We start from the raw sequence: 15,922 nt of genomic DNA on the forward strand, positions 1-15,922 counted from the left end.
TGCAAACAAGACAAATCAGTGAGGATTAGACAAAAAATATTATCATGTGAACTTTACAGAGGCAGGACAGACCTTCTCTCCAGGCAGGATGCGGGCACAGTGGGCTTGTATGGAGGGTCTGTGGAGTGTGGGCTGTCGGTTCAATAACAGCACATCTCTGTTCTTTATGTGACGATTCACCTGCACAGAGAAAAGTATACTTTAATGTATAGTATGAACACATTCTATGTGAACAGGCATTCAGATTATGATAAATTATATATATCATGTAAGTAAATTATGACAATAATATTTCATATTTTATTAAGGACCTTACTCAGTAGGCATGGGACAGGATCTCGTGCCACAAAAAATTGCCATAAGGCTCTGCACACGTGTATAAAATAAAAAAGTTCTCAAAAGGGTTAACTTGGCTGATTTACACCTTTATAGAAGTTAACAGTGCTACAACAATGATTAATACAAATATATAACAAATGTAAAAATTGTATTTGTACATACACACGTTCACTGGTTAGCTCGACTGGTAAGTCATCTGAGTTTCACATGCAGGACCCGGGTTTGAATGAGGAATGGGCTACTGGAACAAGACAGAGATTGGGGACATGCGAGAACAAAGCTCTGTTTGAATCCTGCTACTACTCCAGTGAATGGGAGTGTGACCCATTCTGTGTGGACTACCTTCCCTCTCTTTGTCACCATCCAGCTAAACTTCTGAAGCCCAAATGACATTCCAGTGTCTGTGCTGTAGATCCTCGTGGTGTGGATCAGTGATTCAATGTCTCACTCATTCTTAGCGTACAGCTTGATGTCATCCATGTGACTGATGGTGGCCCCATTCCTGAGTCGATATAGATAAATAAACAGACCTTTATTGTCCCCAAGGGGAAATTTGTTTTCACACACTGTCAGTATAGTAAAGATTACAGACATTAAACACACACCAGACAAAACAGCACACAAGTGAGTGTGAGTGTTGTTGATGATTTGGCTGAGGAGGTTCAGAGCAGCAGTGGGGACCTTGGTATATGCCACATTTGATGGTCACTTGTGCAAGTGGCTTGCCATTGGCCTCAAGGGTGGTTTTCCACAATCTCATCGAGAGGTTCTGAGTCCTGTTGATGTTGTACAGCTCCATTCAGTGATCCATGTGTGGCATTGAGTCATAGACTTTCTTGTAATCAATCCAGGCAGTGCACAGGTTGAGCTCATTGGTTTCTGTGATGGTTGAGGTAGAGATCGCTCTCAACGATGCGTTCACATCTTCTAGGAGACTTTCCGATGGTACTTCACTTAACTGGCCTGGGGGGTTGCCTTGTGTTCATTTGGGCTATGATCTTATCTTTCAGGTCAGTCGCTGCCTTGCTCAATGTAATACTTATATCAGGGCTTCATACCCAATGTCTGGTTGGGGAGTAGTTGTTAACTCCCCTCCGACCTGCCATCCTGACTCCCCCTTGCCATAGCATTTGTGTTGTACCTCATCAATTTCAAGTTGTGACAGCAGTTGCCATTTGCGGATGTTGGAACACTGAGCTACTAGTTGCTTGTTCTCACATCTGGCCCATGTCTCTCTTGTTCCAGTAGCTCATTTCTCATCAGGGTGCTCTGGTTCCCCAACACCTTACACAGACCTTGTTTGGCCAGGTGATGTATGAGCCAGCATCTCGTAAGTTTCATCCACACTCACTGTATGAGGTAGGCAGTAACTCGAAGGGTCTTGCCTAAGGCTGTTCATAATTGCTCATTGTGCACACGCACGTGCACACACACACACTCTCTCTGAATAAACCACTTACAATCTTCATAGGCATTTTGTGAGGCCCGGGACATGGGGTCAAGAGCTGTTTGGCCACTGCCTCCCTCTGGCTGATGTTTGATGGAGATAATATAGTTTTTCTTCCATCTTCATTGATGACCATAGAGGCACCCGGATGCACATTTGGACCATTTAAAACTGCCTGACGAAGCTCTTTAACATTCCATGGAGTCACAGGCTGAGGGTAGGTCAGCTTTGTGGCAAAAACCTACAATAGAAACATTGAGTAAGGCTTTAAAATAAGTAGTATTTCAATACATTCATTTTAGAGCTAAATTAAATTATTTATCTGCCATTGCAATTGGATTTATAATATCATTTGGTGAATGTTCAACCAGATTTGCAATTGTGATTTGAGATTAATTTGATACATTTTAAGCATTTATCAGATTTTGAACATGTAAAGGAGCATTAAAATTTAGAATCAAATTTTAATTGCTAAACTAATACATTAATTTAATAAAAATCCTATGCTTTTCAGAACATGTTCGTAGAGGTCTAAACAACAAGGTTAGCAGCTTTTATACAGAACTGAACTTCTGAACTGAAAATGTCTCCCTTGAAAAGCAAAGCGAAGGAACTTCCAGTGATTGTGTGCGATTGGCACATGAAATCAATGGTCGTGAACCATTTGCCTGGGGAAATTGCATGAAGCACCTCTGAGGTGCACAGCATATAGAATGGCATGACCTTCAAAAACACAGAACCTGCTGGTCTAAAACAAGATGTAGGTCGCTGGTTTTCTTCTGGACAAGAAAGTACATTGAATAATAAATATTTAAATAATAGAAGCCCTGGAGGGCTGGTGACCTGACTGTGACAACTGAGGCACGTGTGAAGTCTTGAGTCAATCACTATGGCAGGGGCCAACCTTGTAACGGGTCGCCCTGGAGCCACTAATGGGCTTGGTGGCACGGTGTAGGTTTGCTGGTGTGTAGCAAAAGGACAAGGAACATTTAGAGGAGGAGCTCGTCAGTGAAGACCTGCCAGCTGAGGTCTGAGCTGGGCTATCCATTGCAGAGCCTCCAGAGCAGCCTCTCAATAAAGTTCACTCACAACCACAGGTAATCCCCTCTTATATGTCTCCATCAAGGGAGATTGTGGCAACCTGCTGACGCACCTGGGTCAGCTTTTATGTTAAGCGTCCTTGCTTGACGTGTCGACGAAGCCTTGTGTAGACCCATCGACACTAGAATCTGCCAGTAAAGTTGCTAGACCAACAATAAGTGGGAAAAGAAATTATATGACCCATGTGCGCCCCAGAGTCATAAGCCTTGCACAGCAATTCATCAGTAGAATGGCACTGAGGTCGGGAATACCTGGTACTGGGTCTCAGAGCCTCATCTGGAGCCACAATAAGAGAGGCCACAGGTGGTTCAGACTAAACTTAGCCTCCTGCATGGAAGCAAGAGGCTTTCCATCAGACATCGGTTTAGAAAATGCTTTCATATCTGACCAGCAGGCATGTAGTTCCTTAATATACTCAGTAGAGGGAGGAACAAAAAAAGAAGTCACAGAGCCCTGCCATCTAAAAGACGCATTAAAAACCATGGGCTGCGTAGGAGGTGCATCCAAATGCAAATGTGCAAAAGCCACACATAAAGAGGAAGCAGCTGGGTCATCATCACCTTCCTGAGAGCAAGTGGAGTTGTTGGAGCTCAACACTGATATGTCAGAACACACGTCCAAATGTTTCCCACTATGCAGGTCAGTGGAAGTGCGTATCTGACACTGCCACAGAAAGGGCATCGTCCTCACAAACAGAAATCGCATCCCGCTGAGTAGCCTGCTGGTCACTATCCCAAGTCTGCATGGACTCAAGGAGAGCTTTCATTTGAGTGAGCTCAAATAGCCACAACACACTCGACCTAAGCGCGAGAAGAAAAAAGGGTGCTTCCGGAGTCAAATGTTTATATAGCCTCACGTGGGTCACCGGAAGGTCACATATGAATTTGTTGTAATTCTCGACCTGCGCATGCGAAAGATTCAGTGCTTGAAGAATCTCCACTTGCAGTCAGAAGGAATGAAATAGAACTGCAAGACTAAAACGCCATGGAGATATTGTCATTTGCTTTAGACATATTTAAATGGTGCAGAATTTGCCATTTACTAATTTCCATAATTAATTTTGAAAATGTTATTTTACCATAGGGATTCCGATCTCATTGGTGCCGATGTACATGTCAGGACAGATGACTGATCGAGCAGCAAAGTCCACACGTTTTCCCATCATGTGCTTCCGGAACAGACCTTCCTTTTTCTCCAAGATCTGGGAAAAATGTTCAGAGTTGTTGTCTCAGTTGGCAATCTGTCCATGCAATACAATCCTGGTTTAAACTTAATATAGACCCCTGGTTCACTCCGATCCCACCGACTGCCTCAGTGACAACAGAGTCCCTGGCTCAGTCCCTGGCTCAGTCCCTGGCTCAGTCCCTGGCTCAGTCCCTGGCTCAGTCCCTGGCTCAGTCCCTGGCTCAGTACCTGGCTCAGTACCTGGCTCAGTACCTGGCTCAGTACCTGGCTCAGTACCTGGCTCAGTACCTGGCTCAGTACCTGGCTCAGTACCTGGCTCAGTACCTGGCTCAGTCCCTGGCTCAGTCCCTGGCTCAGTCCCTGGCTCAGTCCCTGGCTCAGTCCCTGGCTCAGTACCTGGCTCAGTACCTGGCTCAGTACCTGGCTCAGTCCCTGGCTCAGTCCCTGGCTCAGTACCTGGCTCAGTACCTGGCTCAGTCCCTGGCTCAGTCCCTGGCTCAGTCCCTGGCTCAGTCCCTGGCTCAGTCCCTGGCTCAGTCCCTGGCTCAGTCCCTGGCTCAGTCCCTGGCTCAGTCCCTGGCTCAGTCCCTGGCTCAGTCCCTGGCTCAGTACCTGGCTCAGTACCTGGCTCAGTACCTGGCTCAGTACCTGGCTCAGTACCTGGCTCAGTACCTGGCTCAGTACCTGGCTCAGTACCTGGCTCAGTACCTGTTTGATCCCTGGGTACTTCTCAGTCATGAGTTTGTCCATATCACTGTCAAACACGATGTTGACATGGCTCTGCAGTCGGATCCACATGTTGTACAGTTTATCCGTGAGAGTTTGACCCGGGAGAGCCATAAGAAAGGACTGGTCTGCAGCCTCCATCTGCTCCACCTGCTCCACCTGCTCCATCTGTTCCACCTGTTCCACCTGTTCCACCTGTTCCACCTGTTCCACCTGTTCCGGCTGCTCTCGGCCCTGGAGAGAAGACAAAACAGGGATGATTTTAAAGGTGCAACTGTGCAACTTTTGTAGTTGAGGTTCTGCCACCTGCTTTTCTCCATGGAGATGTGGCTGCCTTTTTGAGTTGTTCAACTGAATGGCATTAAATATAGTTATCTCCATTGCGACAAGCAGATGATGCCACCAGGCCAGGTTACAGGCCATATTTGTGAAAGGCAAGCCCACTCACAATAAGAGTGTTTTTCAAGGTGTCTTTGATCAAATCATTTATAAACAAATAACTACTATACTGCACCTTTATAGATTTTTCTTTATTTTCAATTATTTAACACAGACATATATTGAACTATTATATTGGGTTAAACAAGATGTTGAACATTTAATAAAAAATCTTAAACTTTGTCCTCAGTTATAAAAAATAATATTTTCAAATCAAAATTCAGAAGTGTACTATGAAATGTTTATGGTGTTCTTTTGCTAACTGAATAAATGCAAGGCAGATAAGTTTAACGCCATACTGTGCATTCCAATGCAAATTGTCTCCACGGAGACAAGCAGGTGAAACATAGAACTTTTAATTATTGAGCAGTAAAACATTGGCTACGTTTATATGCATCTCCGTAGGTCATTACTTTGCCTTTTCTGTTCCACATTATGGTATTAAACTTATTTACTTCGCATTAATTAACTTACAAGTGTTGTATTGCTAAAAATATCTTGGGGAAAAAAAATTGATTGTTTCAATGAGTCACATCTCCACAGGTCAGATCTGTAGCTTGCCCTTTATCATTCAGATCTCTATACGCTCTATTTCTGATTGATGTTTAAATTTATTCTTACCACTTCTTCAATTTCAATTTTCTTCCCGGCGATCAGAGCCAGTAGTTTTCTGATGCTTTCACAGTCCTTCATCACCGCCTGCATGTTCACAGTCTGTCCGTTTGTGAACATTTGATCCCCCATTCGGTTAATGGGACGGTATCTAAACAAACAGGAACATTTTTATCATTATGTATTATTAAAGACTGTAGCATGTTTTTATACAGAATAATAACACAAAGTTATACCTGCAGGGTGGGACGAGGAGCAGTTCCAGGAAGAACATATCTGGGTTAAAGCCATTTTCTTTAGGGTCAAAGTCCATCCCAGAAAACAGGTGCTTCAAGAAAAAACCTGCACAAAGAAATTAAAATTGTACATTTAATTAGATTACTTTTTCTTAGTTTAACAGCCTCAACAGTGGGTACAATTACATGGCCAATAAAAATGTGTTATCAATAATAATAATAATAATAATCATAATTAAAACATCTGACTTATATAGCACTTTTTGGACACTCAAAGACGCTTTACATTGCATTACGCATTCACTCCATAATCAGATAACACAATAATTAGATTTAATTTTGGTGTGTGTTTACGTGCAGGAGGGAAATCTAATCAATGCAAATTCTAATCATCATCACAAGAAAAAAAAGGTCAGTCATGCAGACAAATTCAAGAATACTGAAATGTTATTTAAAATGATGTATTTATGATTTATTAAAATAATATAAACAATACAGAAAATAAACATGGATGAGTACCTTCTTTCTCCCACAGTTTAATGACATGTTCCCGGGCTGTACTCGTCGTCAAGTAAGACCTCCGTCCAGCCATGATATCATCTGTAAACAAAAATAATCATTTAAAAACATCATAGCTTTTTTAAATTTAAGATTTCACTTAATAGTTTTATGAAATCTGTAGTTTACCGGTCCTGTCCAGAGTCTGCGCTGAAGACATGTTGATGATGAGTTTACTGTTGTGTTCACGACGCACTGAAAATTTCGCTCTCCTTTAAAAAATAAATAAAAACTTGAGTTTTTCAGATTAGTTCTTTTTACTATATTTACTGCTTCAGGAAAAATAAAATGTGTACATTATTTCTCCCTCTCAGGTCTCTCTGAGCAAAACATTATTTAATCATAAAACAAACTTAACATTCAAGTTCCGTTTTTTCTTTTTCTTTTTTGATGTTACAGTTAACAGCTGTAATAACAGTAGTAATAAAAGTTGTTAAAAAAAGAGCGATAGCTCTCCCGCATTTTATTTTTTTCGCCCTGTTAAAGTATCAGAATTCAACATAATTTAGAATGCAGTTAAGGTAAAAAAGGGGGTGGACATGGGAAAGAGGGAGGCAAGGCAGAAAACTACAACCAAAGACCGGTTAAGTGAAGAAAATGCTGCGGACGCCACGACACCTAAAGAATTATTACGGAGCAGCACAGATGAAGACTGTCATAAACTGGTGTGATGTATCATACACTGCTCAGTGGAAAAGTATTGAGGAGAAAACTTTTTCTGTCCCAATACAAGCGACCTTGGCAGACCCAAATATACAAAAAATATATAGATCGGGTGGGTAATCCATGGGTTGAGTGCAGTCTTTCTGTGTGGAAAAATGTAGTGAAAGATACATATTGGATACAGACATCACAGTTTTGAAGTGGTTTTCTACCAAACAGATTAGATTCACAGTTCAAGATGTGGTCTTCCAGGGGACTACCAATAATAAGCAAGTTGATTAAAGATGGCAAATGGCAAATTGATTAGTTTTGAAATACTGAGACATAAATATAATTTGGAAAAGCAAGATTTTTACCGATACTTGCAAATAAGATAAGATATGCCTTTATTAGTCCCACAGTGGGGAAATTCCAGTATTGCACCGCACAGTTAAAGAACAGAAGGAAAATGGTACATGCAATAAAACAAGATAATAGATAAATAGCTTAAAATAATTTAAAAAATAGACTTAAAAATAAACTAAAAATAGACTCTAATATAACATAACAAATATGGCATTACATAGATTCAAAGATTCATATGGTGTCAGAGGCGAACAGGGACCTGGTAAATGTGATTCAGAATGCATATGATGGTAATAATAATAATAATAAGAAACTTATTTCTATATAAATTTATGACAAATCATAAGTTCAATTCAATTGGGAAGGTTAAGGCACTATGGGAGAAAGAAGCATGAATAAACATATCAGAGGAAGAGTGGACATCTATATGGAAGCATCAATGGAAATGTACTGCCTCACAAAGATGGAAGGAGTTTGGCTGGAAAACTTTGATTAGATATTTTATCACCCCATGTCAGAAGACATGACAAAAGGGATATACGCGTATTTAGCTCCTTGTTGGTTGCAAGCAAGAAATCTATAACAAAGAAATGGTTGACACGGGAAGGATCCAATTTGACAATGTGGTGGGAAATTGCATTAGACATTTATAGAATGAAGGAGATGACGGCACTGGTGAATGACAGGCAGGGTTGGTTTGTGTCCTGTTGGGAGAAGTGGGTTGAATATGTTGACCTAAAAATGCCCAATTTTATTTAAGAATATGACTAAATGGAAGATTGATTTGTGGTCGCTCCCTTTTGTTCCCTTTGTGTTATGTGTTCTGGTGGAAATGATGGGAATGGTTGTTGGGAGGAGAAAACATGTATATGTTAAAAATCCACACCATTGTAAAATACTAAAATTCATAAATAAAGAATTTTTTTAAAAACGGTTGCAATACCAGTAGTCGTAACAGTTGTAACAGCAGTAGTTTGAGTAGTAGTGAGAACAGAGATAACTGCTAGTAGCAGTAACTAGTAAAAACAGTAGCAGCAGTAAGAAAAAACGTCGTAATAGCAGTAGTAATAGCAGCAATAACAGCAGTAGTTTAGTTTATTGGTTCATTTTAACAGGGGCCATGTGCAAACACAATAATCTCACAAAAGAAGAGATGCTTTACACCATGAGGGTGAGGGAAGTCTGGGAGTCCCTGCTTAGACTGCTGCCCCCGTGGCCCGGCCCCGGATAAGCGGAAGAAAATGGATGGATGGATGCTTTACACCAAATTTAGCTAAAGCTAGTTTCCATCTGCAGTCCCCGGGCAGGTTACGAACAATTAAAATACAATATACAAGTATCCATTCATTTACAATCAAACCATGCATTCTCCCATTCTTTAATTTAAAAACATCACACTCCACATTTCCACAATTAAAAGTACTCTAATATTATGTCAGAAATGACCATATAAGCTATGGCATGTAAATCTGTGCTGACAGAGCCGACTCCCTAAAAGGACTTTTCTGACATTATAAGAGAAGTCCCTCAGGTCAGAGTTTCCGTCTGTCCGGGGGCTTGTTCCATTCTTATTCTTTAATGCCGTTGAGCTACATCTGGGGCGTCTAGTCATTGTGACTAGTGGATATGGATGTTCTGGTGGTCTCTTCTGCGCAAAGCTGGATAAATCTCTTAAGTGGTAAATGTGCAGCACTGTTTTTTTAAATTCTGTGTTAATTGCACAAATACACAATCAAGTTCTCAAAGTTTAACATTTTATATTTTGTAAGAATTTGACAATGATGATGCCTGTGGTTTCTTGTCTAACACTCTTACTCCCTGATTATACAGCATGGTTTTAATGTCTCACTTGCTTGAGACCAACTGGAAATGCAATAGTTTATATAAGAAATTATATATAATATTATATATAATAAATCAATAACGATAAACCTTTACTGCATCATTGTTCAGTTTATTTCGAATGTGTCTTAAGACAGGTACATTGTATTTCAGTGTTACACACTTTTTTGATGCTTTTTGAACCCAAACATCGGCTCCAACACAATCCCTAACGTACATTGCCATCGTTTTATTAACATTTAAACGAGATGCGGACTCAAGCCAATAAGCAATTTTGGGTCACTATGTCAGAAGTAATGGCAGTAGTAACGACAGTGGTAACAGCAGTAGTGAAAATAGTAGTGAGCACAGTAGTGAGAGGTGTGAGAACAGTAATAATAGCAGTAATAATAGCAGTAGTGATAGCAGTACTAATAGATAATGGTTATTACAGTGTAGTTACCTGCAGTTGGGACATGTCCTGGTTTTCATGTGGTCTTTCCAAAAGTTATTTATCAAAGTGATCTTCATATGAACAACATGTTTGATCTGAAGAAAAATAATTCAAGTAAAATAATGATTATTATGCTATTTTCTGATCTATGCTATAATGTTTCCTCATCAAAAACATACCTGAAGTTGTGATTTTTTCATTCACTCATAACACATAAATCCTGTATATTAGTCATAGTTTTTTTCTGAGACAGAAAACACTGTTCTAGGGATGTCTGGGTTGATTTCTGAGCCGCAGAGAGCCCACAGGTTGGGGTGGGCTGGAAATCTATTTAGTGCAGGGCGGGTTGGGACAGGACATTTTTCACAGAAGAAAAGGCTATTATTACTATACCTTATAAAATATTTTAAAACAAACTAATAATCAAACATGGGCCAATGTAGATTAATATGCTTTATAATAAAGTTTGTGTAAGTGCATAATCAGTGCTATAACCTGACGCCACTCCGGCATGTCCCCTTTGCATGGCATTGCGCGCCATCCACACACACCACATTAGCCAGTTACAATAATTTGCCACAGTAAATGAAGCCAAAAAGAAGCAATTTGGATATTGACGATGAGGTATTATTTTGTTTTGAAAGAAAACTGAAGCTGGTTTATCATATTGATGGATGCACTCCCATTATGTCTGTTTTCAAGCACATTTTTCGTTAAAATAAAGTTGCATGTATTTAATGATTGTGGGTCGGAGCGGGTTGTATAAATAAATTCTGAGAGGGGCAGGTTTCGGCGGGCCATCCATAATTAGAAATGCGGGACCCACAGGTTTGAAAAAAAGCCCGACCCACGCATCTCTACTCTGTTCCACATTGTGACGTCATGTGACAATACAGAAAGTGCTCCACTGTGTTTTTAAACTCTATCTTCACTAGACTCATTTGAATAATTTCAGACCTGGAATTGCAATCGCTACATAACAAAAGGTAAAAGCTAGCCATTAACTTGAAAAATATTGCTTCATGACATCACAAGGTGATACATTTTGAGCTTTGGAGATGTCGACAGACTTATCAGTCTGTCGACATCTCCAAAGCTCAAAAGGGTTACTTTACTCAAACTTGTGTGAAAGAAAAAAGAACACAGCTTCAGGTATGTTTTGATGAGGTAGCAACATTATACATGTCTTAAAGGACATAAGAACCCCTTTTGTGTAATATAGGCTCTTTAAGTCAAATAATATATTTTATATTAACTTGAATTGCCTTAATAAAGCATGAACACAGCATCAACATGACTTAATTCACAACAAACAAATAGTTCATCAAGAATGATTCAGGCTTAGTTGCTACTATAGTATGATAATATTACTGACCGGTTTGCTGTTGACCAGTGTCTCACTGATGACTCTATCTGTGTACTCTTTTAAAGCTCTTTCAATTTCATCTCCAGTGATTTTGGGATTTGACTCCACACACTAAAACAAATAAAAAAAACATAATTTAAAAGAAAAAAGCAACAACAAAAGATATTTAATCACACAAATGCATTTCAGTCTGTCAGTTTTTTAAATTGTGATCTGTGACCCTATGAAGGCCAATGCAAACTTTACAAGTACTAAGAAGTGTGTTGTTCTTCTTGAATTGGCATTAACTTCTCCATATTTGTATCAATAGCTATTGGAGATGTCACTTAGTCAGTGCAGTCAAGCTATTTAATTCCAACATAATTATGTTGACTTGAGTCTGCAGTCCAAGCACTTTAATGCCTGTTCACACTTGCACATAAACCACATCAAAACTGTGACTAAACAGGAACTAAACCCAAACCTTAATCAGGCTTAAATCCAAAGAAGAGGCTGATATTTTGTAGTGCAAAAAGACAACTGCACAAAATATGACTACACTGCTCTCTCACAGGTCTGTAGAATGATTAATGGGTGCGATTTTAGTCAATTTTAATGAAATAATTTCGGGAAAATTGACAGAATTTCTAGGCGCAGTCAGGGGCCGGAGGCGGTCTGGTACTGGAACCACAGGATCCCATCTCTGATGGCTTCGTCGAGCCACAACCTGCAACAGGCACTGGGGCGGTTTGCAGAGTGTGAAGCGGCTGGGATAAAAATCAGCTCTTCCAAATCCGAGGCCATGGTTCTCGACAGGAAAAAGGTGGCTTGCCCTCTCCGGGTGGGTGGGGAGTCGTTGCCTCAAGTGAAGAAGTTCAAGTATGTCAGGGTCTTGTTCACGAGTGAGGTGCAGATCTGTGCAGCGTCTGCAGTGATGCGGTCGCTGTAGCAGACCGTTGTGGTAAAGAAGGAGCTGAGTCAAAAGGCAAAGCTCTTGATTTACCGGTCAATCTACGCTCCTACCCTCACCTATGGCCATGAGCTCTGGGTAATGACTGAAAGGACAAGGTCGGGGGTACAAGCGGTCAAAATGGGTTTCCCCCACAGGGCTGGGCACTCTCTTAAAGATAGGGTGAGGAGCTCAGTCACACAGGAGGAGCTCGGAGCCTCCCTAGGGAGGTGTTCTGGGCATGTCCCACCAGGAGGAGGCCCCGGAGAAGACCCAGGACACACTGGAGGGACTATGTCTCTCGACTGGCCTGGGAATGCCTCAGGATACTCCCGGAAGCACTGGAGGAAGTGTGTGTGGAGAGGGAAGTCTGAGCCTCCCTTTTAAAACTGGATAATTTAGGGAAAATAATTCAAATCTTGCATATTGGCCCAAAAAATACCAGCAGAGCTAATCAGTCATCATTTGCTCTGGATTCTAAAGATTCTGAATGTGCCATGGAAAAAACATATTGGTCAATTAATCTGTAGACCGGAGCAGGAGCTGTGTTCGCATTGCCGGCAGTAAGTCAGACCTGTTCCCGGTGCATGTTGGACTCCGCCAGGGCTGCCCTTTGTCACCGGTTCTGTTCATTATATTTATGGACAGAATTTCTAGGCGCAGCCAGGGGCCGGAGGGGGTCTGGTTTGGGAACCACAGGATTTCATCTCTGCTGTTTGCAGATGATGTTGTCCTGATGGCTTCTTCGAGCCAGGACCTGCAACAGGCACTGGGGCGGTTTGCAGCCGAGTGTGAAGCGGCTGGGATGAGAATCAGCTCCTCCAAATCCGAGGCCATGGTTCTCGACCGGAAAAAGGTGGTTTGCCCTCTCCGGGTGAGTGGTGAGTCTCTGCCCCAAGTGGAGGAGTTCAAGTATCTCGGGGTCTTGTTCACGAGTGAGGGAAGGATGGAGCGGGAGATTGACAGGCAGATTGGTGCAGCGTCTGCAGTGATGCAGTCGCTGTATCGGTCCGTTGTGGTGAAGAAGGAGCTGAGCCCAAAGGCAAAGCTCTCGATTTACCGGTCAATCTACATTCCTACCCTCACCTACGGTCATGAGCTCATGGGTAATGACCGAAAGGACAAGGTCGTGGATACAAGCGGCTGAAATGGGCTTCCTCCGCAGAGTGGCCGGGCGCACCCTTAGGGATAGGGTGAGGAGCTCGGTCACATGGGAGGAGCTCGGAGTAGAGCCGCTGCTCCTACACGTTGAGAGGAACCAGTTGAGGTGGCTCGGGCATCTGCTCAGGATGCCTCCTGGACGCCTCCCTAGGGAGGTGTTCTGGGCATGTCCCACCGGGAGGAGGCCCCGAGGAAGACCCAGGACACGCTGGAGGGACTATGTCTCTCGGCTGGCCTGGGAACGCCTTGGGGTCCCACCAGGGGAGCTGGAGGACGTGTCCGGGGTGAGGGAAGTCTGGGAGTCCCTGCTTAGACTGCTGCCCCTGCGACCCGGCCCCCGGAGAAGTGGAAGAAAATGGATGGATGGATGGATAATCTGTAGTAGATCAGTATTGAAAAAGGATTATAACAGTACCAAACCAAGACCTCATCAGGACTAAAATGGTCTAAATTTAGAACCAAACAGCAGAAAGTGTGAACGCACCCTCATTCTTTCACACACACATAAATACACTGGAGACCACTGATGGAAGGAGGGCTCAAACTGCCAACCTTTGGGCCAGGGGATGAACACCACCGAATAAGTAACTGGTACAACCCAACCCATAAAGCATCTATGCTTCAGTACATTATACTGCAGGCTATGCTGCATTTGGAGTGGGCACAGTGATATAAAAAGCCCAGCGTTGTACCTGTGTGAGGACTTGTTCAATGTGGTAAACCTCCTGCAGTGCCCCATGGTCCAGCAGGTGGAGCTGTTTCATGAGGAGGTGAATCGCAGCTCGAGGACAGGTCAAAAGGTGACACTTCAGACAGGAGCCTCGGATCAAGAAGTACAGTTTCTGACAAGCCAAAAGTCAAAACACAGTGTTCAAATGTAATAACAACAAGGGAATTCACTATTCTACAATGATGAAATGCATCAAAATATCCATGTCACAGAGCAAATGTTAGGTGTTAAATTTGCTCTATATATAAATCCATGAAGCATTACCAAATCTGGGTAATTCTAAGGTTAAAATTATCTTACATCGAAAAACAGAGGGTTGTACACTGGCAGAGGCAGCTCCACATGACCAAAGTGACCAGGACAACTGTTAAAGTCCTGACAACATGTCGAGCACACCTGGCAATAAAAACAAAATACAGTCAAACAATAAACAGAAATTATGAATTATATGTTAGAGACGTAGCAATGTTGGCAGTATTTCACAGTACTGAAAGTCTGACAAACTTGTGGATATTGACAATATTAAAAGCCTGCATTAAATGTTATTGGCCTATAAAATGGTGTGATGTCATCTGAAGCATCGCAACACCGTTTTCAATACCACATAAAAAATGTCTTTTTAAAACAATAATATGTAATTTTCAAAACAGAAATAGGGATAGTTTCCCTAGTAGTTCCATGTGATCTTGTACAAGTTGAACTAAAGATCAACAAGACTATTCTAAAACCCCAGTAAATGTCCAATTTTGTCTTATATATGTCATTTATGTTAGCATCAAATTAGTATCTAGTATCAATACTAGTTTTAGTATTGATTAGAATGACAATCCTAATAACTTCTCATAAATTCCTGCACCTCTTTGTTGTCAGCTGGACCTAGAGCCAGGTCGTAGAGGCTGTTCAGGGCCACGTTTCCCACATTATCGAGAAATCTGGAATTTGTGATTAATTTCACACTTAGCTTCCTACACACAGAAAACACACAGAATTCCATGATTAATCCACATTCTTTTAATGATTCCCAATACAATTTATGAATTGAAATTCACAACAACTTTGATTATTTGTAAATGAGACATTAGTTCATCACAGTTTGCCAATTTCAAAACAACTAATAATAAGCCAAACCAATATTACAGGCTTTTTGATACAACTTCACATAAAGCGGTGTTTTAATGAGAATGGATTTGGAATAATTGTTCAAAGAGTGAAAAAAGGATATTGACAAGGTAACGCACAGGAAGCCACATAACGTGGTATTGAAAAGAATAAATGCAGTGCCTGAAAAGTCATTTTATCGGGTAACATGCAATAGCCTATACAATAATCCAAACTTTTCCCAAATATCCAAATACTTTAGAATTGCGTACTTAGCTTAAAGACATGGAATCTAAAATAATGCCTTAAACATTAACAGTACAATTATTTAGTCAAATTTGTCTTGACACTTGCACGTTTATCAACTACTCATACATATAGCTAACCTGAGCACTCACGTTGTTTTGACATTTTTAGCACATTCTCACCTCATTTCTTCTGCAGAAAACATGCCAAATGACATGCCCTCCAGACGACGCCATGGTATCTCCTTTCCGAAGAACATTATGACGAATTATGCAGTTTATACGATTTATTTTCACGAATTCATAACTTTAGCTGAAGCTCACGCGTCCCTGTGTACCTACACACGTGGGGTTGTACCACTGAAGCGCAACATACAGGGAGAGAAATATATTTAAATATACGTAGTTTTACATTCAAACAGCAATATAAAACAATAGAAAAAAGTGATAATATTCTTACACGCCATAT

The 15,922-nt window shown here is 41.3% G+C and overlaps 1 protein-coding gene across 1 annotated transcript in view; it reads right to left on the bottom strand.

The window, feature by feature from the left end:
- The window catches only part of polr1a (RNA polymerase I subunit A), a 55,279-nt gene extending 39,503 nt beyond the window's left edge, over positions 1-15,776 (bottom strand). Inside the window, exons 1-15 of the mRNA XM_055224751.1 lie at positions 15,637-15,776; positions 14,967-15,075; positions 14,411-14,506; positions 14,073-14,222; positions 11,301-11,402; positions 9,935-10,020; positions 6,772-6,854; positions 6,604-6,684; positions 6,085-6,190; positions 5,858-5,999; positions 5,012-5,032; positions 4,781-4,957; positions 3,966-4,088; positions 1,800-2,027; positions 73-180 (exon numbers count right to left, since the gene is read on the bottom strand). Coding sequence (XP_055080726.1) covers positions 73-180; positions 1,800-2,027; positions 3,966-4,088; positions 4,781-4,957; positions 5,012-5,032; positions 5,858-5,999; positions 6,085-6,190; positions 6,604-6,684; positions 6,772-6,854; positions 9,935-10,020; positions 11,301-11,402; positions 14,073-14,222; positions 14,411-14,506; positions 14,967-15,075; positions 15,637-15,713 — 1,689 coding nt within the window. The 5' untranslated portion in view covers positions 15,714-15,776. The remainder of the gene's footprint in view (positions 1-72; positions 181-1,799; positions 2,028-3,965; positions 4,089-4,780; positions 4,958-5,011; positions 5,033-5,857; positions 6,000-6,084; positions 6,191-6,603; positions 6,685-6,771; positions 6,855-9,934; positions 10,021-11,300; positions 11,403-14,072; positions 14,223-14,410; positions 14,507-14,966; positions 15,076-15,636) is intronic.
- Between the last annotated feature and the right edge of the window lie 146 nt (positions 15,777-15,922).

This window comes from Periophthalmus magnuspinnatus, chromosome 10, assembly GCF_009829125.3.
Source record: "Periophthalmus magnuspinnatus isolate fPerMag1 chromosome 10, fPerMag1.2.pri, whole genome shotgun sequence".
Taxonomy (NCBI): domain Eukaryota; kingdom Metazoa; phylum Chordata; class Actinopteri; order Gobiiformes; family Gobiidae; genus Periophthalmus; species Periophthalmus magnuspinnatus.